This window comes from Podarcis pityusensis (assembly GCF_964106645.2).
Source record: "Podarcis pityusensis genome assembly, chromosome: 15".
NCBI lineage: Eukaryota > Metazoa > Chordata > Lepidosauria > Squamata > Lacertidae > Podarcis > Podarcis pityusensis.
In genome coordinates this window covers 2,637,899-2,660,378 of record NC_138040.1, presented here as the reverse complement: position 1 = coordinate 2,660,378, position 22,480 = coordinate 2,637,899, and the positions used below count along the sequence as shown (strand labels likewise).

At 48.1% G+C, this 22,480-nt stretch overlaps 2 protein-coding genes across 4 annotated transcripts in view; one reads left to right on the top strand and one right to left on the bottom strand.

The window, feature by feature from the left end:
• Window positions 1–22,480, top strand: part of ZSWIM7 (zinc finger SWIM-type containing 7) — a 73,697-nt gene that overhangs the window by 40,129 nt on the left and 11,088 nt on the right. The window contains exons 8-9 of the mRNA XM_080983264.1: window positions 9,309–9,486; window positions 19,998–20,133. The gene's annotated coding sequence lies outside the window, so the exon portion shown is untranslated. The remainder of the gene's footprint in view (window positions 1–9,308; window positions 9,487–19,997; window positions 20,134–22,480) is intronic.
• SPECC1 (sperm antigen with calponin homology and coiled-coil domains 1) overlaps window positions 13,711–22,480 on the bottom strand; it is a 107,349-nt gene continuing 98,579 nt past the window's right edge. For all 3 annotated transcript variants that reach the window (XM_080982846.1, XM_080982845.1, XM_080982847.1), the window contains 3 exons: window positions 20,918–21,034; window positions 19,606–19,665; window positions 13,711–16,194 (listed from right to left, as the gene is read on the bottom strand). In XM_080982846.1, the coding sequence (XP_080838972.1) occupies window positions 16,105–16,194; window positions 19,606–19,665; window positions 20,918–21,034 (267 nt within the window). In that variant the 3' untranslated portion in view covers window positions 13,711–16,104. The remainder of the gene's footprint in view (window positions 16,195–19,605; window positions 19,666–20,917; window positions 21,035–22,480) is intronic.

Here is a 22,480-nt window from a genome sequence, read left to right as displayed (position 1 = left end):
ATCAAAGGACCAAGTGGGGCTAGGGATGTCCCCTGGAAAAACGCTGCCAGTCCGTGTAGGAAAGGCTGAGCTAGATGGTGCAATATCTGACTCATTAAAAGGCAGCTTCCTATGTTCCTCTCTAAACCAGCCCTTCAACATGAGGCCTGGGATCTTATTTTATCTTGAAGAGAACAGCTGTAGCTCATTCTCGGTAGTGGCGCCCGCCCTGTGGAACGCCCTCCCACCAGATGTCAAAGAGAAAAATAACTACCAAATTTTTAGAAGACATCTGAAGGCAGCCCTGTTTAGGAAAGCTTTTAAAGTTTGATGGTATTTTAATATTTTGTTGGAAGCCGCCCAGAGTGGCTGGGGAAACCCAGTCAGATGGGCGGGGTATAAATAATAAATTATTATTATTAGTAGTAGTAGTAGTAACAGCATCTGCTTTGAATGTGGAAGATCCCTGGTTCAGTCCTTGATGGTCTCCCTTGCCTTGAAACCCTCAAGAGCTGCTGCCAGTCAGTGCAGGAAATACCAGTGGTCTGATTTGGTATAAGGAAGCTTCCTAAATTCCCTGTCTATCTATTGATCAGTCGACCAACACACACACACACACAAAATCTCAACTCCAAAGCAGATCCGGAACAGGATAAGAAACCCTACTTAAAAAGCTTGCTGAAAAGATAGAGATGGCAATGATCTGATCTGTGGTGTTGTTGCTTAATTATTATAAATGTGCGTTTGGGTTTTCTATTCTAACCCTGTGTACTCAGGAGTCAGTCTTCTTGAATTCAGTGGGGCTTCCTTCCCAGGGTTTCTCATAAACAATACAAAAATCCCTGTTGCAAAATAGTGAGCAAGGTTTTGGGTCCTACAGAGCTCTTCTTCATCAGCCTGGATGCCAAGTGAAACAGAGCAACGTGGGGGACCTGGCTCAGTGTGGGAGAAACAAGGCTTGAGGCTGGATCACAAATTTGACATTTAGTCAGCATCTTAAGAGGGAGTGTGTGGGAAGTGATGGCAGACAGTATTCTTACTGTGCTGTGAGGAAGGGACTTGTAAGGTCTGAATGCTTGCATCATTTTAAAAATTGCCAATCAGAAAATTATTATTATTATTATTCAATCATCTTTCATTACAAAGAGAAATGCCAAGGTGGTTTACAAACAAAAGCCAGCAATGAAAAACCAATATCCATATATACATCGCCAAGCTTTTGCTGGCAGCCAAAGGCTCAGAGCCAATATATTCAGATACTTTCATTTATTTACTTGACATTCCTTAAAATTCTTACTCAGCGGAACCTCCCCGAGTGACTTGCTCTTTTATTGCTTCTGTTTTGCAACAAATAGATAGGGGATAAGAAATAATCAGGCTGCTGCTTTATAAGCAAATATTGATAATGATTAAAACAATACGTATAACCTGATGAAGCAGAGATGTCTTAGCCAAGCCATCAGAAGGGAGAGGCAGGAAAAACTGGTTGTCCTCAGCTTTCCACCCTACTCTGTGTCCTGTCAGTTTTCGGGATATTTCCAGTGAGTTTAAATTAAGGCTGTGTCCCGTTTAACAAAATTTGGGTTGATTAATTGTATGAGTGTTGACTGACTGAACTTCCTGATGGTAGGAGCAGTTTTACAATGGAATGGACTGCCTTGGAAGGCGGTGGACTCTCCTTTCCTGGAGGATTTTAAACAGAGGTTGGAAGGCCATCTGCCAGGGATCCTTTAGCTAGGATTCCTGCATTGCAGGGGGTTGAGTTGGATGATCCTTTGGGATCCCTTTCCTACAGTTCTATGTTTCTCTTATTCAGTCCTCGCAGGAAGCTTGTGGAGCTTTCAGTCCAGAGGCAGTCTATCATCAAATATCAGTTACGGGAGAGTAATGGATGCTGGGATCGGGCCTTTGGTGTGGTGACAGATGCCCTTTGGAACTGAAACTGTACATCAGACAGGCGCTCTCTCCGTGGGATCTCACGTTTGCTAAAGGCTTTCTTCTGTCAACAAGAGGCTTGTTTCTGCAGCCACACAAGCAAACCCTTCTCTCCAACCTCCATCCAGGCAAGAAATGAGGGAGGACAAAAACCAGTGCCAGATTTACGTACAGTGGTACCTCAGGTTACATTTGCTTCAGGTTACAGACGCTTCAGGTTACAGACTCCGCTAACCCAGAAATAGTGCTTCAGGTTAAGAACTTTGCTTCAGGATGAGAACAGAAATCGTGCTCCAGCGGCGCGGCGGCAACGGGAGGCCCCATTAGCTAAAGTGGTGCTTCAGGTTAAGAACAGCTTCAGGTTAAGAACGGACCTCCAGAACGAATTAAGTACTTAACCCGAGGTACCACTGTATAAGCTAAACAAGCTATAGCTTAGGGCCCCACTCTCTTGGGGGCCCCCCAAAAAATTAAAGGAAAAAAACTGGATGTACATTTCCAAAATATAAGATAAAATACAAATAAAATAAAACCTACATACAGCAACAGTGTTTTGTGTTGTGTAGGCTCCTAGGATGTAAGGAATGGCCTGCTAGCCTGATCCCTAAAATATAACTGGTTCTTAATTGTGTTTCAGTTCAACAATTACTTGGATAAAATACATATTTTGTTATGTGCAAGTGGCTTTAGATACTTATTATCCACAAATGGCTTTAGATACTTATTATCCACAAATTACTGTATAGCATATATTCAACCCCAAAAAACCAGCGACAATTTGTTGTTGACAAAGGACAGCTGGACATAAAAAGGGCCCCATTCCCTTCAGGGCCCTCATCAAGCCTAAATCCAGCCCTGACAAGAACCAACACCCAAGGGTGCCACAAAACAGGGCTGGCGTGGGGGCGTGGCTCTGTAGGGGGTGTGGCCTGAGGGTGAGTCCTGGGGGCCGGGCAGAGAGGTATGGAGGGCCACATTTTATTTTTTTTACCTCCAAGGGTGAAGCACACCATCCCCATCTTACGTGTGAAGATGGCGCATGTTGCGCAGACGAGTGTGGGCAATGAAAGACCCCTCCACTGAGAGGCAGACAAGCGAAGAGGGCAAACCAGTCTTCCCATTCCCAGATACAGAAGTCAACAGGACAGACACAGGGGGGTTATTTTTACCACACTGGAGACAGGTCAGTGTCCTCCGCGGCACATAAAGGAGGCAGCCGTCTAGCTTAGTGAGCACAAGTTATAGAAACATGGGACTGGAGAGCTTGTAGGCACCCCAGGGGTCATCTAGCTCAACCCCCTATGGGGAGGGAATCACAGCGAAAGGATCACTGGCAGATGCCCCCCCCCACCTCTGCTTAGAAACCTCCAACGAAGGAGGGAGTCCGTTCCACTCAGAAAGTCTTTCCTGCATCCGACTCCTGCTGCAAAGCCCTCCTCCCGGTCCAGAATCTGCCTTGTGTTTACAGTGGTACCTCGGGTTAAAAACTTAATTTGTTCTGGAGGTCTTTTCTTAACCTGAAACTGTTCTTAACCTGAAGCACCACTTTAGCTAATGGGGCCTCCTGCTGCCGCTGCACCACCGGAGCACAATTTCTGTTCTCATCCTGAAGCAAAGTTCTTAACCTGAGGTAATATTTCCGGATTAGTGGAGTCTGTTACCTGAAGCGTCTGTAACCCGAGGTACCACTGTATTTACGAATGGATTGATCGGAGAAGAGCAAGATTGGGTCCAACAGTCATAAAGGCTGTTTCTTCATGTGCCGTAGAGGGAAGTGAGGGGCTGATGGGGCTCTTCCACCTAGGAAGGGAGCCCATCTAAGGAGAAGGAAAACTCTGATCCTAAACCTCTGTTGCCTTGTGAGATCTTCGGGAGAAAAAAGGCTAAAGTGGAAAACAGGGGTAGGCAAACTAAGGCCCGGGGGCCGGATCCGGCCCAGTCACCTTCTAAATCTGGCCTGCAGACGGTCCGGGAATCAGCGTGTTTTTACATGAGTAGAATGTGTGCTTTTATTTAAAATGCATCTCTGGGTTATTTGTGGGGCATAGGAATTCTTTCTTTCTTTCTTTCTTTCTTTCTTTCTTTCTTTCTTTCTTTTCAAAATATAGTCCGGCCCCCCACATGGTCTGATGTTATAATATATCAGTTCCAACAGTCATACAACATATCTTCTCATCTTATACAATATTTTAGACTTCCGTCAACGCCTCTGATGATTTTCCGTTCTTAATCACTTATTCTGCATTTCTTAATTTCTATATTATCCTTAACAAATCATTCTTTTCATAGTCTTTCTTGCAATATTTCAAATAATCCACCTTACAAAATTTCTTGCACTCCTACTAGCGTAATCTGTTCATCACAATTACTTTTCAAATAATTCATATATTTACTCCAGTCCTCTAAGAATCTCTGATCTCGCAGGTTTCGAATCCTTCCTGTTAATTTATCTTATTCTGCATAGTCCATGGACTATGTCCTAACCCCCAAGTCCTAACCCGACACCCTAAACGCTGCCCCACGCCGGCTCTCCAAGCGAACATTAGGTCTAATGATAGGGCCGGCTCTCTTAAGTCCCTGGGCTTGAGGAGATTTGGCATTTGATCTTGTAGGAGCCGGTTTGCAGCTTCACCGGATGTGGCTGTCATCGATGGACGATTTCGCTTGCTGCAAGCCGCTCCCCAGCCGCAGACCGGAGAGATCCCGTTTTTTCCTCACCATTCCCTCTCCGACATAGTCATGGGAGAGAGATTTATTTGCCTCATTCGGAGAGCTTGCCTCTTTTGCTCTCCCTTTTTTGTGTGCGTGAGTCAGTGATTCAACCCACCCCGAAGAGTTTTGCAATGACCTGATCTCTCACACGCACGACTCTCCAGAAGGGACTGTTGGAAAGATCAGCTCGGAGCACAAAGATCACAGTGATGAGAGGGTGATCTTGTCGGCTGGGGGGGGGTCTCCCTTGTGGAAAGATCCTGCTGGAATGATTTAACAAGGCTCCCCTTTATCACATACACAGCCCAACAAGACAATAACAAGAATCCACCAACAGCATACAAATCAATATGGCTAACCTGATCCAAAACACCCACCCCACTCACACACGAAAACAAAGATCACCACAGCCAATCACAAACAAACAATCACACCCTAGGCCAACCCCAACCTCTCTCATCACCAAAGGAACACAAGTGAACAACACAAGCAACGCTGACACCAAACTCTACATACATTAAGCATAATAGAAACATCGCTACCCGACCCCACCCCCACCCATCTACCGTCCCTCCACCCCCATTTATTTTATTTTTTTCTTCTCCCCCTAATGTCTCAACAAATGAAATGGATTTGTAAAAATGTTACATGGAAAAAATATGAGGCATTACACTTACTTCTGTAAAACAAGAAAATCCTTAATAATATATATATATATATATATATATATATATATATATATATATACAAGGCTGCATCATTCAGCCTGTTCATTTGCCATACAGTGGCGAAGGGAAGATTGTTAGCTATTCAGGGTGTCTGAGTTGATTAGGCGGGCATTTAAAAGAAGGCAAAAAGTCCATCAATCTGCAAGAAGGCGGGACGCTTTGGGGCCAGTTGATTAAGTGGGCAAATGTCCAGGTTGATTAAGTGGACATTTAAAAAAACGCAAAAGCCGATCAGGAGGGCTAGATGGCTTGTCCCCTTCACAAGGCCGGTGGAGACCATTTGATGCCAAAGCAGTTTGCTTCTTAATTGGCGTCTTTTTAAAGCTGGGCAAAAGTTGTCCTTCGTTCCTGCCTCCCTGACTCTGTGCTAGCGCCGGCGTTTCCCCGCAGTGCCATGAAAAGGTTGCACTCGCTGCAGATTTTATTGGCTGCCCTGATTTCAGTTTGGTGTTGTGCTGTAAACAGCCTTCAGAGAGACCTTTGCCGTTTGGTGTGGTGATAAAAAAGAATGAGAGAAGGGAAGGGAATGAAGCCGCGAGGGCTACTGCCAGATTTATTTCTTTTTAAGGATTTATCTGAGTGTGCGAAGCGGGCTAGCCCTATAAAACTGCTGCTAGCCGTGATAGCTCGATGAAGCCTCCATATCCAGGCACAGTCTATCTGCTAAACGCCAGCTGTTGAAGGAAAAACCAGGGAAAGCTGATGCCTCACTTGGGGGCTTCCAGCTGGGCACTGCAGGCAAACAGGCCTGTGGACTGATCTCTCTATCTTCCAATATACATTAAAATGTAAGGTGTCGTCACACTTCAGCGTGGGTGCGGTTCAGGTGAGGCCCTTACACAGTGGTTTAGTAAAAGGGAGTCGAGAGGGGAGGGCTTTGGGGAGTCTATGGAGAAATAGGGAAGGGGTGAATGAGGTGTAAAGGGAAGGGGTTGTTAATAATAATAATAATAATAATAATAATAATAATAATTAATTTATCTATACCCTGCCCATCTGGCTGGGTTTCCCCAGCCATTCTGAGCGGCTCCCAACAGAATATTAAAAACACGATAAAACACCAAACATTTAAAACTTACCTAAACAGGTCTGCCTTGTTTCATTTTTATTCATTTATTGCATTTATAGCCCACCTTCCCCCTTTCAAGGAGCTCTTGGGAGACTCGGGTTTGAATCCCCACACTTTGCTGTGTGTAGAGTGAGTCATGGGAAGCTGGCAGAGGGGTTGGCGAGAGGAGAGGGTGTGTGTCCATGAATATGTCAGTCTGGATAGCTCAGTTGGTTAGAGTGTGGTGCTCATAATGCCAAGGTTTCAGGTTCAATCCCTGTATGGAACAGCTGCATATTCCTGCATTGCCGGGAGCTGGACTAGATGATCCTCGGGGTCCCTTCCAACTCTGCAGTTCTATGATTCTGTTGTATTTAAAGCTGCAACGGCAGCAGACATGCAAAGAGGATGTTCCTGCATGCAGTTGGTACCAGGGGTGGGTGGCTGGGAATCCCTGAATTTCAACAAATTGGATGGAGAAGGAAGGAAATGGTTACTCAAAACGCCCTTACTTCTCATTTGCTGGCAAAAAAAAGTTGTGAATTACCGTACTTTGCTTCTAATGCCCTTCTCCCTTCCCCCAACAAAAATCACATCATTTTATTTTTTATTATTGTTTCATTTTATATTTATTAATCTTTTATACTGCCTTCCATCTAAGGACCAAAGGGTGGTTCACAATATAAAAAAACCAAAAACAACTACAGTGGTACCTCTGGTTACGTACTTAATTTGTTCTGGAGCTCCGTTCTTAACCTGAAACTGTTCTTAACCTGAAGCACCATTTTAGCTAATGGGGCCTCCTGCTGCTGCCGCGCCGCCGGAGCAAGATTTTTGTTTTCATCCTGAAGCAAAGTTCTTAACCCGAGGTACTATTTCAGGGTTAGCAGAGTCTGTAACCTGAAGCGTACGTAACCCGAGGTACCACTGTAACGTAGATTTTGGAGAGTTTCGGGTGGGAAGTTCCATGCCAGATTTCTCAAATCCGGACTGGGGCAGTGGAAGGTGTTGGCAGTCCTGCAGATGTTGCCGCACTACAACTCCCATCATCCCTGGCCATGCTGGCTGCTGGGAGTTGGAGTCCGACAACATCTGGAATGCCACAGGCTCCCCATCATTGGATCAGAGCCAACTTCCCCAACCTGGTGCCCTCTTGGTGTTGTTGACTGGCAAGTCCCATCCGTCCTGGCCAGATGTTTTGGCCCAGGATTCCTGGCGTTGATGGGGGCTGATGGGAGTTGCAAGTCCAAAACATCTGGAGAGCACCAGGTATGAGAAAGCTGCTGTTAGAGGATTGTGTATCTGTTCAAGACAGAGCCTCTTGGAGGGTGTAGATGGCTTCGCAAGCAGCAAAGTTCCCATCAGTGTGGTTTCCCCGCCTGAGACACACCGGCACTTCGCACAGTCAGAACAAAACAGAGCAAGCAAAAGGGTGCACAGGAATGACTTTGCAAAAGAAGGGCTCTGCGTCTCCGCCTGGCTGGATGCAAATGGCTGCCGCTAGTGGCTCTCCTTCAGTGCGCAGCTATGCTCTGCACACTTCTCTCCCAGAAATGGAAGCTAGATGTCGGCTTTTGCCAGTATAAGTTGACTGGGTTGGAGCCATCAGCAACTTTTAACCATGCCTGCTGAGCGGAACTTCCATATTCCAGCACAGTCTATCTTGAGATTGCAAGTTCCCCAGAGAGTTGCCTGATGCCCCCTTCAGCACCGTTTTTCATAGGGTCACTTATTTAATTGGTGGGTTTTTTAAAAAAATATTTGTGTGCTTTGAGTTATCCCTGTTTTATTCTGGGAGTTTCCTTGGGTTCTGCACTAGGAGAAAGGCTGGATATAAATAAAATAAATTACTCTCCTAATTTATTCCTGTATTGCAGGAGTTTGGACTACATGAGCCTTAGGGTCCCTTCCAACTCTCCAAACCTCCATCCTTTCCTTCAAGCCTGAGAATGATTGTTCTCTTGTGTTTTTCCAGCCCCCGGAGAAGGAAATTGGTTGAAATATGAGCTGCCTCTGTCATCTCCAGAAGAGGCAAACCAGTTTGGGTTATGTAAGCGTTTGCAACGGCTGCCAATGAATTTAGGATACCTGGCCTCAGGTGTTGGAGCCGAACCTGGAATGGAGTTGCCAAACTCGTGACTCATTTCACCGTTGAGCCGCTTCTTTCTACCTGTCGATCACTCTTCCCCTGCAGTGGCAGCCGGTCCGTTAGGGCAAATGGGTCGCTGCCCCACAGACCTCACTTGCCCTGCCTTCTTTCTCAAAACAGCCTCCTCCTCCTCCTCCTCCTCCATCTCTGTGTCTCAGGAGGAAGAAACTAGAATGAGCTGGCTCTGCCTCTCATTGTCTGTGGCTCTGTTTGGGGTCCCTGCCCCACCAGCCCCAATGGGCACCAGCCACCAGGGGAGCATCGGAAGAGGCTGCTGATCAGGCCAATGACCCATCGAGTCCAGCAGCCTGCTCTCACAGAATCATGAGGACTAGGACCGTGCCTCTCAAAAACAAAAGCGAGCTTCTCTGCAAGCTGAATTCTGTAGCTATTGTTAAATATAAGAGGTTGGCTGCTGGATCAGGCCAGAGGGGGCCTATCTAGTTCAGCATCCTCTTCTCAGAGTGGACCCCCAGATGCCCCAATGGGAAGCCCACAAGCAGCTCCCTAGTGCAACATGTCGCTTCCAGCAACTGGCATGGAGAAGCAGGACTTCTTGGTTTCTGAGTTGTTCACTCTTGAGTTCAGTTCTCCACACTGCCTTGCATTTTTTTTTTTAAAGTCCTCATGGAAATTCAGCAGCATTTTAGGGTGAATTTCTAATATACACACGTCTGTATGCAATTTGCCCCAATGTGCTCACTTTCTGCAAATGCATTTTTTTTAATGTTCTTTCATGAATATTTGCATTTTTTAGGCGTGCCTTACCCTGGCCTGTGCATTTTTGCACACATCGCTTGACTGGAGAACTGCAAAATTCTGAGAAGCGTGAATTTCAACGGGCGGCTGCATTGCCAGTTCACGTATGGCTTTCAGGAAGTGCGAATTGAGGCGTCGCCGCCTCTGAACACAAACGGAACCACGTTTCTCCCCAGGTAAGGCTGGGGATAAGGCTCCCCGTTTGCCAACCGGAGAGCGGCTCCCCGTCAGTGTAGGCAATATTGAGCTAGATGGACCATTGTTCTGACTCCCCACAAGGCAGAGTTCTTTCATCTGGTTGGTCTCATCACAGCACAGAATGTGGGCGCTGAGATCTTCCCACTAGGCGAAGGATGCTTTGAGTCGCTTTGCTCTCATGAGCAAGACTTCAAGGTGGGCTATTTTGGTGCCTATGCAAATGACACCCTGGGGCTGTCCTGACGGCTCCCCAGTGGGTCCAGTTTCCTCTTTCAGCCACAGACTTCTGGGCAATGACACTGTCATATGAAGATTTAGCACAGACTGAGAAAGAGCTGTACGGTAGGGAGGGACCCGAGGGTCATCTACACCAACCCCCTGCCATGCACCCCCCCATACCTGTTCATGCAGGACCAGCAGCTGCATGCAACACATCTGGTGGCACAAGATGTCATTCATGCGGATGGTGTAGGTGCCACTGCCTCGCCCACCCCTGCCCCTGAACATCTGTTTCCTGCTTGCCATGTGAGAATGAAATTCGCAGGTGGCTCTCCTTGGTCACACGTAGTGTGACCAGAACTGATGCTGATGCAGCATGGTGACTGAGGCGCACACACACACGCACTTGAACATGGCTCCTGGTCCATCACATCAAATGCTTCTGCACAAGCCACACAGAACACACATTGTGGTAGTGTCCAATCACATTATTGGGGTACCAGACTTATTTTTACATCTCTCTGTTGTTGGCCACTTGTAATATCAATTCAACACATGTCATCACAACTGTATCCCCCCCCCCCCAAATTTGGAAATTTAGAAAACCGAGTGGTAATGGTTCAGGCATGTTGGCTAAAAGGTGAGACCTCCGTGGCTGAAACGCACCTGGCTTTTCTGGTAAGAGATCAGAGGCTCCCACCTGTGGTTTGTGAGCTTAATTCAGGTGGTCGGTGGCATGTCTGTGGATTTGTAGTTGGAAAAGACTGAAAGTTCACATACTGATTTTAAATGGACACAGGAGTTTGACGAGGAGTTATGCATTTGGACATACTGTTTTGATTCACTCCTCATATTAAAGTGTCAAATTATTTATTTCATAAGAGTTGGGAAGCAGCTGCTTGCACAATTTATACTTTTGATGCTTTGCAATTCGTTGATTTGTGTTTTATCCTGGCTTGTTGACAAGTCTCTCACTCTATATCTTGTAGGGTTGTTGTAAGAATGGCAAGGTAATATTTTTCTTACCTGCTCCTGTTATTCAAAGAGGTGTAGTCATTACTTTTTTAAAAAAGAAATCTAATTAAATTGGAGTTGTTTTAATTGCCCCGACATTGGTTATGTGTATATGTTTTGAATATTCAGAAGGCTGCCATCCCATTTACCTGGGAGCTAGTCCCATCTGACTCAATGGAACTTACTTCTGAGTAGACTCTGTCCCCATCTGCACTCTACATTGGAAGCAGTATCATACCACCTTAAACAGTCATAGCTCCCCCACAAATAATCCTGAGAACTGTAGCATATTAAGGGTGCTGAGAGCTGTTGAGAGAGCTATAATTCCCAGTGTGTCCTGGGAAGAGGGACTAACAGTTAAACCACTCAGGAACGACAGGATGCGGCCTAGACAAGAGCAGCACCAAAAGCCAAGTGTCAGAAACCAAAGGCATTTATTAGAAATATTATGCAGACCCTGCGCCCAATGCTTCAGTAACGTTAAATCTTATTTAAATAAAAACATTGGCAGTCGCACGTCCTCGACTGTTGAAGACTCCCAGGGCCTGTACATTCTAGTGTGCTCTTGGTGTATAAATAAGATGGTTTTGCTCTCCGGCGGGAACAGTTCAGACTTGAAGCGCCCAGTCCAGGCCGAGAGAGAGGTCCGTTTTTTTTTTTTTTAATAACTGAAACACTCACAAGGAAAGATGAACAAACAAAATGTATCTGGAAGTTGGCACGTGTAAAGGCTAACAAAATAAAGATAATAGAGGGCAGGGCAGGGATCCAGAATCTGTTAGCTCTCCCAAAACAGATTAATAAGCAGAGGAAAGGACTCTGTTGGTTCATTGCCAGTCGGAGTCGATTGATGGCATATTGGAAAGATCATTAGCACCTGCAGACACCAGCCATTCCAGTTGGGACACCTGCTCAGGAGTCATTTGGGTTTTTACAAAATTATGGGGTGGGGGCTCCAGCACCTCTCCAGATGTCAGGAACCCCCGGGCCTTATCCTGCTCGCTTGTTGCTCCTGCTGGGATCCAGTGACATCTGCAGGCCACAGATGTCCACGCCCAATTCCCTGCATTATATTATGGGGTGCATTTCACTGGAGAAGCATGGAAGATGGGGAATCCTTCAAATGAGTAGATTCTCCTGCACGTGTTGCTGGGACTCTCAACGGTCACCAGCCGGCACAGCTGCCAGGGATGATGGGATTTCAGAGTCCAACATCTGGAGGAACACTGGCCCCCCATCCCTGGCCTACAGTCACACGGCCCCCAATGCTCCTATGTCAAGGACGGTGCCCCCCTTGGCATCATTTGGGGAAAGGTGGGCGCAGGTTGATACGGCCGCCTTGTGTTGTGTGGAGGAAGAAGCTAACAGGCCATCCTCTGGCTTCACCCGCAGTAGGAGGAGTGGAAAGTGCCTGAATAAATTGAGGAGGGTTGAAAAGAGAAGCAGCAGGCTTTGAAATCTGGCGGCATTTCAGTGACTGAGAACCCCGGGGAAATTAAGCTCAGAGTCACCCTGGATTTCCCCTCCTGCACCTCATTTTTGGAGGGGAGGGAGAAGGAGATGGAGTCCTAGCACACACACACACACACACACGTCTATCTTCCCAACCTTCAAGAGCAAGGGAAGTGGATTCAGAACCTGCCCCTAAAACATTCCCTTCAAGATGCTAGGCCTCAAGAGAGCTGGAGGCTGGTTGCGCCTCTGGCAAAGAACCTGCCCAGCCTTCCTTCTGACACCTCAGCTCAGCATTACTGACAAAATCAATAGACAAAACTCCCACTCTGACACGGACATTTCAAACGCCTCATCTGCTCTCCTTGCAACTGTTACGGGTGCGAATCCACGCCTCGCTTTGCTCTGGAACCTCCTTCTTCCCCCTCACTCAGCTTCTCCCTGCTTTTCTGAAGACAAAACCAAACCGGACCTTCAGGATGACCAGACACGAACCCTCACTCACTTCCCACCTTTCCTCCATCTCTTGCGTCAACTGAGGAGCACAGCGAAGCCAACAAACCTCCCTTTCACAACGCCCCCCCCCCCAGGTAAACCACATTTCTGATGCAATCCAACACCTGGACACTCAGTGGCCCAGAAACATTAACCTTGTAGGCATATCACACACACACACACACACACACACAACTTTGCCAACTGATGTTTACGAGACAGTCTGAGGGACCGGTTTAAATATGCTGCCCTGAAAGGACCACCTCAGACTTTTTTGCCCCTACCTGCCTCACATGTAACGACAAACCTCCTGTTAAAGTAGAGAAAATGGCAAAATGCAGACAGCAGCACAGAAATCTCCTTTCCCCTACAGATCACGGGGCAGTAACATCAGAGGCTGCAATCACAGGGACCTCCAGAAGTTGCTGGAATCCTACTCAGCCTTAACTGATGCTGGCTGCAAGGGGCGGGTGGGAGTTCGGGTACCATTATGCCTAGAGGGGTCCCCCCCCCCGTCTACCTTGTTGGGTTCTTGTTCCATCTACTCATGGCTACAGACCTCAGCGTTGGACGCAACTCACTAAAGGAACCGTGCTTTTCCTGGACTGTAGTGATTTAGATTCCCTCCCCCCAGCACTTGACTCCCCCAGGTTAAAGGTCTGTTTGTCTGATGAAAATGCAAAGGTGGTCTGCAACTTCCTTTGACCCGGTGGCACGTTTTCTCCAGAGAAGATGGCAAAGGATTTTGGAATGACTGGATGCTGTCTGGAGACTGGCAGGTTTCGGCTAGGAACCATGAGGACCAGCACCGGACAGCTGAAAGTCTTCAGGCAGAAACCTTACAGCAGGCCTGCCCGAAGTCTTCTTTCCATGGGAAGGAGAGACCCCAAAAAAGTGGGGAAAGCTCAGCTCAAGCCAAGACCAAGAGCGGGGAAAGAGATTGACGTTCTCTCACTGACGTCTGGGAGGTGGCGGCAGAAACTGAGGCCTCCTCCTTTGGCAAAGCAAACAACTTCAAACAATTATTTGGCACCTTCAACTTCGTATCCAGTAACAGAAAACACATGATAATTTGGGTGTGCAGGCTGTCCTCCAAACCTTCTGCGACCTTACGGTGGGATGTCTAACACATCCCTTGCAGAGCCACAGGGCATGGAAGAAGCAGCAGCAGATGTGGGCGATGTGAGCAAGGAAGATGTGGCAAGGAAGCACGTCCTTCGCAGCATCCTCTAGAGGACCCTGGGGTTTGTGCCCACGGGTCATGTCACCCACACACGGCACTCCTGTGACAGGCTTTGCCTCCCGAGTCTCAGAAAGGAGCCGGCGACTCACACCAAAGCAGCAAGGAGGAAATTCTACCAAGCCAAAGGAAGCGCCACTTGTGTTTGTGACCTGGTGGCCTTCAGGTGCTCCTGACGCCAGCCAAGGAGGTTTCGTGGTGGCCCTTCGGTGACACACAGGTGTCGTGAAACGGGGCTGGGGAAGGTCGGTGCGTTTGGCGCTGCCAACCCTGGCTTTCACCCACACAGGTCATCGACTCAACGCTTCAAGCTCACACTTAAAGGGCACCTGAGTCCTTGCAGAGAAGCCCTCAGTCGCTGCAAGAATTTTCAGGCTTTTGATGCCACATAAATCTGCTGCGTTGAGGCTCGCCTTGTGAGCTAAGGACAAGTCACTTTCAACATTACGTTAACTTGCAGCTTTTCAGAGACTTCCCCTCCCCTCCCAGGCTTGCCAACTCTTCCCTCTTCTCCCCTGGAAGGGCTCCTGCGCTCTTAGCAGAAGCGAAGTAGGTGGAAATTCAACAGGTAAAGCTTTTGCCTTGTGTCCGCTCGGATGGGACAGTGGAGCTGTGGGGAGTTTCCCGTTGGCACGGCTGTGAAAAGGGCAGGTGGGATGTGGCAGGAATTTTTTTTTTTTTGGCAACTCCAGATTTTCAAAAGCTGTTGGCTCCACCAGTCTCACAAAGGCCATCGCCCCCCAAGAAAAAAAACTTATCAGCATGTGCAGACCTAACCCTCTCACCCCCCTCAAAAAAAACACATTTTCCCCACAACCTTTTCTCTCCACTACTCAAGCTAGCAACTGATGCCTTTAAACCTGGGAATCAGGCTTCCCAACATGTCTTGGTTCTGCATTTGGACCCCCCCCCCCCCGTTTGATGAGGATGGTTCTGTGGCCCTGCAGATGCCACTGGTCAGAGATGGTGGGAGTTTTAGTCCAGCAACCTCCTGAAGGCTGCAGATGTTCCCCGTGCATTAGAAAAATAAGATGTCTGCAGTGACAAAAGGAGGTTTGCGCAACAGAACACAACTCTTGAATCTCCTGCACCAACTTGGAGGCACTGGGGGGCAGGGAGAATTTTAGAAGGCACCGCTTCTCCCACTATTACGGAAAAGACACCTGCTGAAATCCCCGTGCAACAAGTTAAAGAGACATGCAGTCTTTGTTCTGCAACAAAACCCCAGCGGACTAAATCAGGCATCAAAGTGATCCAGTCACAACACAGATCCTGGGTGGGCAGGAGATCTGGGCCTGTTAATGGCTTCCTCTAACCTTGTGGAGCAATGATCAGAAGGGCCCCCCCTCCTCTCCTTGCATCCACACTCAAGACACTGCAGGTCCTGGATGGACAGAAGCCTATTCACATCCCGACAGTCCCTAAATTGGTCCTGGGATGGGAATTTGCAAAAGCCAAGATCAGCCTGGCTCTCTCTACCGTCCTACCAGCTGCGTGAGACTGGGCCAAGGCAGCTGTCATTAGGGGAGGGGGGGGCCTTGTAAGGGGATTTTAAGTTTGGTGTTTTGTTTTTTCCAAAGATGCTGTCATGTTTCACGGGGTCCTGGCTGTTCCACACAGCGCAGCCTGTTTCAGGAAGCCAGCCCACTCTGCTCTTTTCTTGAGCCTCCGGGGAGAGAAGCAAGGAAGCCTTTCCATGGGACCCACGAAGAGGGGAAGCCACAACCAGGTTTTTGTGAAATTAAAGAGGGGGAAGGCAGCAACTTCTGATGCCCTCGGGGACCTCCAGAGGCTGTGCACAAGGCCACCGATTTGTCTGGCAATGAGGGGAGTTGTTCTCTGTCCCACAGCGCGGGGCACCCTGGGTGGAGAGGAGTCTTATTTGGCACGGTCAAGTATGGGGGAGATGTTATTTCCTGCGTCCCCCCCCCCAAAAAAATAGTCCCAAGCCAAGCAGAGCCCCTCCACTTTGCTTCAGGCTGCAGGCCTGGGCTGGATCGTGGCCAGTCCTTTCTGGGGCCATGAGAAACGTCTGCCGGGGCCTCTGTCAGGCAGGAGTGAAGGGGGGGGTCCCTTTTGTGTTTTCCTTTTAAAGTGATCTAGTGCGTTGCATGGTGTTCTTCAGACGCCTTCCTCCTCCTCCTCCTCCTCCTCCTCCTCCTCCCGGCTCCGGAACTCAGGTCTCGAAATATTTGTAGATCTGGGCGACGTACTGCATAACGCTCTGCCAGTCAGGGCGGTCCGTGTACATGATCTCGCTGAGCTCCTGTAGCGGGAAGAGATGGCAGCGTCATTGGGAGGGAGGGAAACAAGGAAACGTAAAGCACTTTAGCTGCAGCAGGGGAACCAGAGGGTCATTCTGAACCCCCAGGGACAGTTAAAAGGCACAATGCAGGTGAAATTTCCTACTCCCTATCCCTGCTTCCCAAAATATAGCAGATCATTTCACAGGAAGTTTGTATACATACATATTCATAGAATCAAAGAATTGTAGGGATGGGAGGGACCCTGAGAGTCATCTAGTCCACCCCCTGCATTGCAGGAATCCATGACAGATGGCCATCCAAGCTCTGCTTTGAAACGTCCAACAAAAGAGAGTCCACTGTCAATCAACTCTTCCCATAAGAAAGGCTGCCCAGCGCCGAGGGCCTTCTGGCGGTTCCCTCACTGCGAGAAGCAAAGCTACAGGGAATCAGGCAGAGGGCCTTCTCGGTGGTGGCACCCGCCCTGTGGAACGCCCTCCCACCAGTTGTCAAAGAGAAAAACAACTACCAGACTTTTAGAAGACACCTGAAGGCAGCCCTGTTTAGGGAAGCTTTTAATGTTTAATAGACTATTGTATTTTAATATTTTGTTGGAAGCCCCCCAGAGTGGCTGGGGAAACCCAGCCATAATAATAAATGATGATGATGATATTTATCAGGAATCTCCTTTGTTGGTGGGAGCAGTAGAAAACAAGCTTTCTCCATCTTCCATGGATATTTGAAGGTCTCTCTCATACCTCCCTCTGTCTCCTCTCCTCCAGGCCAAGCCTGCCCAACATCCTCAGTGGCTCCTTATAACATTCTTCCTGGCTGCTGAAGCTTCTCAGTTCTTCCCTTGAAGCTCCAGAGAGAAAAAACTGGGCAGGGGGGGAGCGGATCTCTGATCCCACGCACACACTGGACCCAACACGTCTGAGCCCCGGGGAACGTGACGGCTTTCGCTTCCCCTCTCGTGGCAGCAAATGAAGTAGGGGGGCAGCCAGGAACAACAGCACCCCCCTTCCCGTGCCGGAAGGGCTCCCTATCTGCTTGGCTAGGCTTTCAAGGAGGCAGCGGTAGCCAAGAGTAATTAAATCCCGGCCGTAAGCCTTTTAAAGAAATGAATTTGAAACACCCAAGCTCACATAAAACGAGGGGGAACGGGACGGCGAATTGACGGCTGTGTGCCAGGAAGACTTGGTGATGGGGACAGAGAGCCGTGAGCACTTCAGGTTCCCATGATTTGGGGAAGGTATTCAGGAGATGGAGGCAGGGAGAGTTCAACAGGGAGAGTTCGGCAGAGGGGCCCTCTGGGGTGGGGAGGGGAGGCTGGTTTTTGGCCGACAACAAGGCTTCTAGGGAGCTGGCAAGGGGTTGCAATACTTCTCTTCCAACTCTACAATTCTAAGATTCTATTAAAACTGCCCTAGGGCAGAGGGAAACCCCAGGGAACCTAAGGCAAGCCATCTTATGCAGAGTGAGACCCTTGGTCCATTGGGTTAAATCTGGTCTGCACTGCAGCGGGAACTCATGAGGGCTCCTGCCCAGCCCTGCTTGGCAGTGCCGTTTGAACCACACACATGCAAAGGGGGTGATCTGCCCCTGGGCTAAGGCCCTTCCTCTGAAAATAAGATTCCAGCCCTCATGGCTCTGAATCAGGAACATAGGGAGCACCTTAGCAGAGTCAGACCGTTGGCCATCTAGTTTGGTATTATCTGCACAGGACCTCTCTGGGGTCTCCAGCCCTTCCTGAAGTTTTTAGAGATGGTGAGGAAGGTTGCATGCTATGAGACCTATCACTTAATAATAATAAAATTTTATTTATATCCCGCCCTCCCCCGCCAAAGCCGGGCTCAGAGCGGCTAACAACAGTAAAAATAGCAGTTTACATAAAATCACAGTCAATTAATTGAAATACATTCTAAAATCAATTCATTCTAAAATCAGTTCAGAATCAAATCAATGGCAACCATTGGGCTAGAGTTCTATGAGGATTACAGAAGGAGGGGGTCAGACTGTGCCTTGGTGGAACAGCTCTGTCTTGCAGGCCCTGCAGAAAGATGTCAAGTTCCTCAGGGCCCTAGTCTCTTGTGACAGAGCGTTCCACCAGATTGGGGCCACAGCCAAAAAAGCCCTGGCTCTGGTTGAGGCCAGCCTAACCTCCCTGTGGCCCGGTATCTCCAAGATGTTTTTATTTGAAGAACGTAAGGTCCTCCGTGGGACATACCAGGAGAGGCGGTTCCATAGGTACGAGGGTCCTAGGCCGTATAGGGCTTTGAAGGTTAAAACCAGCACCTTAAACCTGACCCTGTCCTCCACCGGGAGCCAGTGCAGCTGGTATAGCACCGGGTGAATGTGATCTCACGGCGAGGACCCCATAAGGAGTCTCGCCATGGCATTCTGCACCCGCTGGAGTTTCTGGGTCAGTCTCAAGGGCAGCCCCACGTAGAGTGAGTTAATGCACGCGGAGGTGCGTGTTTCAGCCTGAGCAAGGTCTTTGCGACTCAGGGCTCACGCCAGCCTCTAGCCACATTGTCCCCCAATCTTAAGAAGAGCCCTGAAGCTGTGCAAAAAGTTATTTGGAGTGGTGCGATGGGGCAAACGACTTTTTAGAAGTGATAACTCAACAGGTTTAGGAAGAGAGCGAGAGCAAGGGAGCTTGGTGTGTTCCTGTTAGCCCTGTGCTCTCTTTCGCACCTCTGTACCACAGCAAACATGTTTATGGCTGCAAACTTGAGCGAGTCATAGAAGAAGCAAAACGCAAGCAGCATTTTGCTCGCCCCCACATCGAAACCCGTGCAGGCAGAGTCAGAGACAAGGTTGTACTGGGGGTGCTGGGTTCAGATTCCCCAGTCAGCTGCGGAATTTGCTGGGGATTGGCCTTAGGCGAATCGGTCTAGCCTCACAAGGCTGTCAGGAGGATAAAAACCAGCCACAGGGAGGAACAGTGGACCATAAATGCCATAAAATAAATAGCTGTGCAGTCTGGGATTGAAGGCTGGCTTTTCTAAACCGAAAGGAGCAGCGGATCAGAACTATCTGAGCTCTGAATTGCAACACCTCGGTGGGTTCGGCAAACAACAGGAAACCCTCAACCAAGCATTTTTCTTTCTTGACGAGGTCAGAAACTCCCTGAAATTGACTGACGGGGGAGATTCAGGATGATTAAAAGGGAGGGTCTTCCCCATTCAACTGCGCTCTTTGACTTGTGGAACTAACAACCACAAGATGTGACAGCGGAAGATGGTCGCTGGTTTTAAAGTGGGAGATTAGATAAATGGAAGGGAGGGTGGAATGGATTTGAAGCCATGCTCCTGTTGCCTGTTTTCCTGCAGGTGCAAATATGACACCACCCCCCCTTCGGTCCCCCGCCGGCCTCATCCCCGCCAATGCTATATTGGCACAATGCATCTCCCCAGGACAAAAGCACTCACCAAGCTGGGTTTAATGCCAACGCTTTCGGCAGCCTGGAATGCCAAAAGGAGATTTCTTTTCTGTGGGGAGGGGGGGAGAGAGACAACAAATAAGTCAGGCTAGAAGGGCTGTTTTCTCTGACATCAGCCTGCCCCCCCCCCCAGTTGCCATCAGACATTTGCCGCGGGAAAGTTCCTCTCGTGTTACGGCTGTGGATGGGGAGGACGTAGATTCTGTTTGCCTTTGAATGGGAAAGTTCCCTGATCTGTGCTTCCTGAAGCAATAAGCCAACCAAAACACCGTGATTCTTTGAAACTTGCACCGCTCCGAATTTTGCAATGCCATTTTCCAACCCCACAATGTGTGTTTATAGGGGAAAATTTTGCAAAATAAATTGCATTTTTTTAAAAAGGTGAGAAACAGAGGGCATAGGCGAGGTGCAAATGGCAAAGACCTCACCAGGAAACACAGCCCACAACTGAAAGAAAACAGGCGCTCCTTGATTCAAAACCCACAAAAGGAAGTGAATTCAAGTATACATCAATCAGGTGAGAAGTAAGTTTCAGATTCTGCTTCTTCCTGGAAGACTTTATTATTGTAGCTACAGCAGAAAGGCACCCAGGCGGCCCTCCAGATATTGTTGGACTATTGTTATTAATTAAATTTCTTAGTTGCTTCTCCCCCCCCCCATGCAACTGAAAGCAGCTTACAGCAAAAAATAAGTAACATATATTAAAAACCAGGGGGAAAAACAAAGCACACTCACAAAATCTAAAACATGTTTTTAAAAGGCAGGATCAATATTTTATTATTTACAACTGCTATTAAAAGGTCATTAGTTGGAACTACTTATAAATAACCAAACATTAACCTTATCATGTATTTTTATTTTATTAAAAAAAAAACCTCGGGGCTGATTATATTTGAAACTCCTTGGGAACTGATGTCAGGCTCCGCCTTCACTGTCCTCTTTTTGGGGTCTGCCAAAATGTTTGCGTTTAGACAAGCCTGTCCAAAGGTTTAGAATGCTGATGCAATTTAGTCTATTGTTATTTTAACTTTCTGAGAGTCTTAAATCATGGCTGCTACATTTCTGCTAGTGTTAAATTTTATTGCTTTGGTTTCCCCCCCCCCTTTTTTCTTTACAACCAAGCAGCATATAATACATTTTATGAAATGACTAAATAATAAATAAGGTCACTAGGTCAGGAATGGTGTGTGTGTGTGTGTGTTTCCCCTGCAATTCCATTCCACATCACTAGGGGAAAGGTATCTCCCCACCCCACCAAATCGCCCACCATCTGAAGGATGCTGGTGACAGAGGGGCCTCACCTTGTCCTGGCTGTTGAGCTCCTGGTAGGGAATGTGGGCAGGCAGGTAGGTGTGCAGGAGGGCACAGAAGGCCAGGCCGTCACTCCAGCTGCTGCTGAAGTTGGTGATGTCGATATTCTGCGGGAGGAAAAGAGAAGCGAAGGTGAGCTCAGCGGGAGAGGAAACCCAGAAGACAAAAGTCACGAGATTGATGTGCATTATGATTAGTGAAATAAGTATTCAATCCCTTTGCGAAAGATGCCTTAGTTGTTGTTGTTTAGTCGTGTCCGCCTCTTCGTGACCCCCTGGACCAGAGCACACCAGGCCCTCCTGTCTTCCACTGCCTCCCGCAGTTTGGTCAAACTCATGCTGGTAGCATCGAGAACACTGTCCAACCATCTCGTCCTCTGTCGTCCCCTTCTCCTTGTGCCCTCCATCTTTCCCAACATCAGGGTCTTTTCCAGGGAGTCTTCTCTACTCATGAGGTGGCCAAAGTATTGGAGCCTCAGCTTCAGGATCTGTTCTTCCAGTGAGCACTCAGGGCTGATTTCCTTAAGAATGGAGAGGTTTGATCTTCTAGCAGTCCATGGGACTCTCAAGAGTCTCCCCCAGCACCATAATGACTTAGTACTTGGTGGCAATTACAGAGGTCAGACGTTTCTGGGGGTTATTCTGTCTCTCACAGCTACAATAAACCTACCATTAAAATTATGGACTGGTCATTTCTTCGTCAGGGAGCAAACGGGCAAATTTAGCAGGGGATCAAAACTTTTGCCCCATAGTGTATAAGTCAGCCTCCTTCACTCCTATTCAGCACCATGAGGACTGGAACCTTGCTGCGGACTAGACAAATTCATGGATGAGAAGACCACTGACAGCTACCAGCCACTATGGCTATGCTTGGCCTCCAGAATGCTTCTGGGAGCCACAAGGGAGTAAGGTGCTTGGATCCTGCTTGCAGGTTTCCCCCTGGGGCTAGGATGCTAGCCTGGATGGGCCCGCTTTGACCCTGATCCAGCAGGCTCTCCTTGCTGCCTCCCAAGATCAACAAGTGCGCCAAGGCTGGACAAACAAGCAATCAACTCCCTATCAGTGGCAATAATGCAAAACAAAAGGCCTTTGGGTAGCAGGTTGGCATGGCAAGATGAATGCTGCCCACTGCCTGTGAAATTAACATTTTGGCAGGAGGTCCTGCGGGAGGCAAAGATCTGGGGGCGTTGGGGGAGAAGAGAAACTGTTTGTCCCAAATCTTAATTACCTCCACCTCCCGGCATTGTGTTAATTACGTTAAGGAGCTCTGCTAAGATTGGATTAACTCACTTTGCTGCTTTTCAAGAGGGGGAGGGGAGGGGAGCAAAGCGGAATATTTCTGTCCATTAATCGCTAGCTTCTTGGGTTTCGATAATGCCCCTTCAGATATTCTGCACCGGGGCAAAATAAAACAAACCACCCTATGCTTGTCTGATCTGTGGGGCTGGTGTGGTCAGCGGAGCAGGAGAAGTCAAAGCTGCTATACTGCCCTTTGTATATAATAATAATAATAATAATAATAATAATAATAATAATAATATTGTCTTCCCTGGA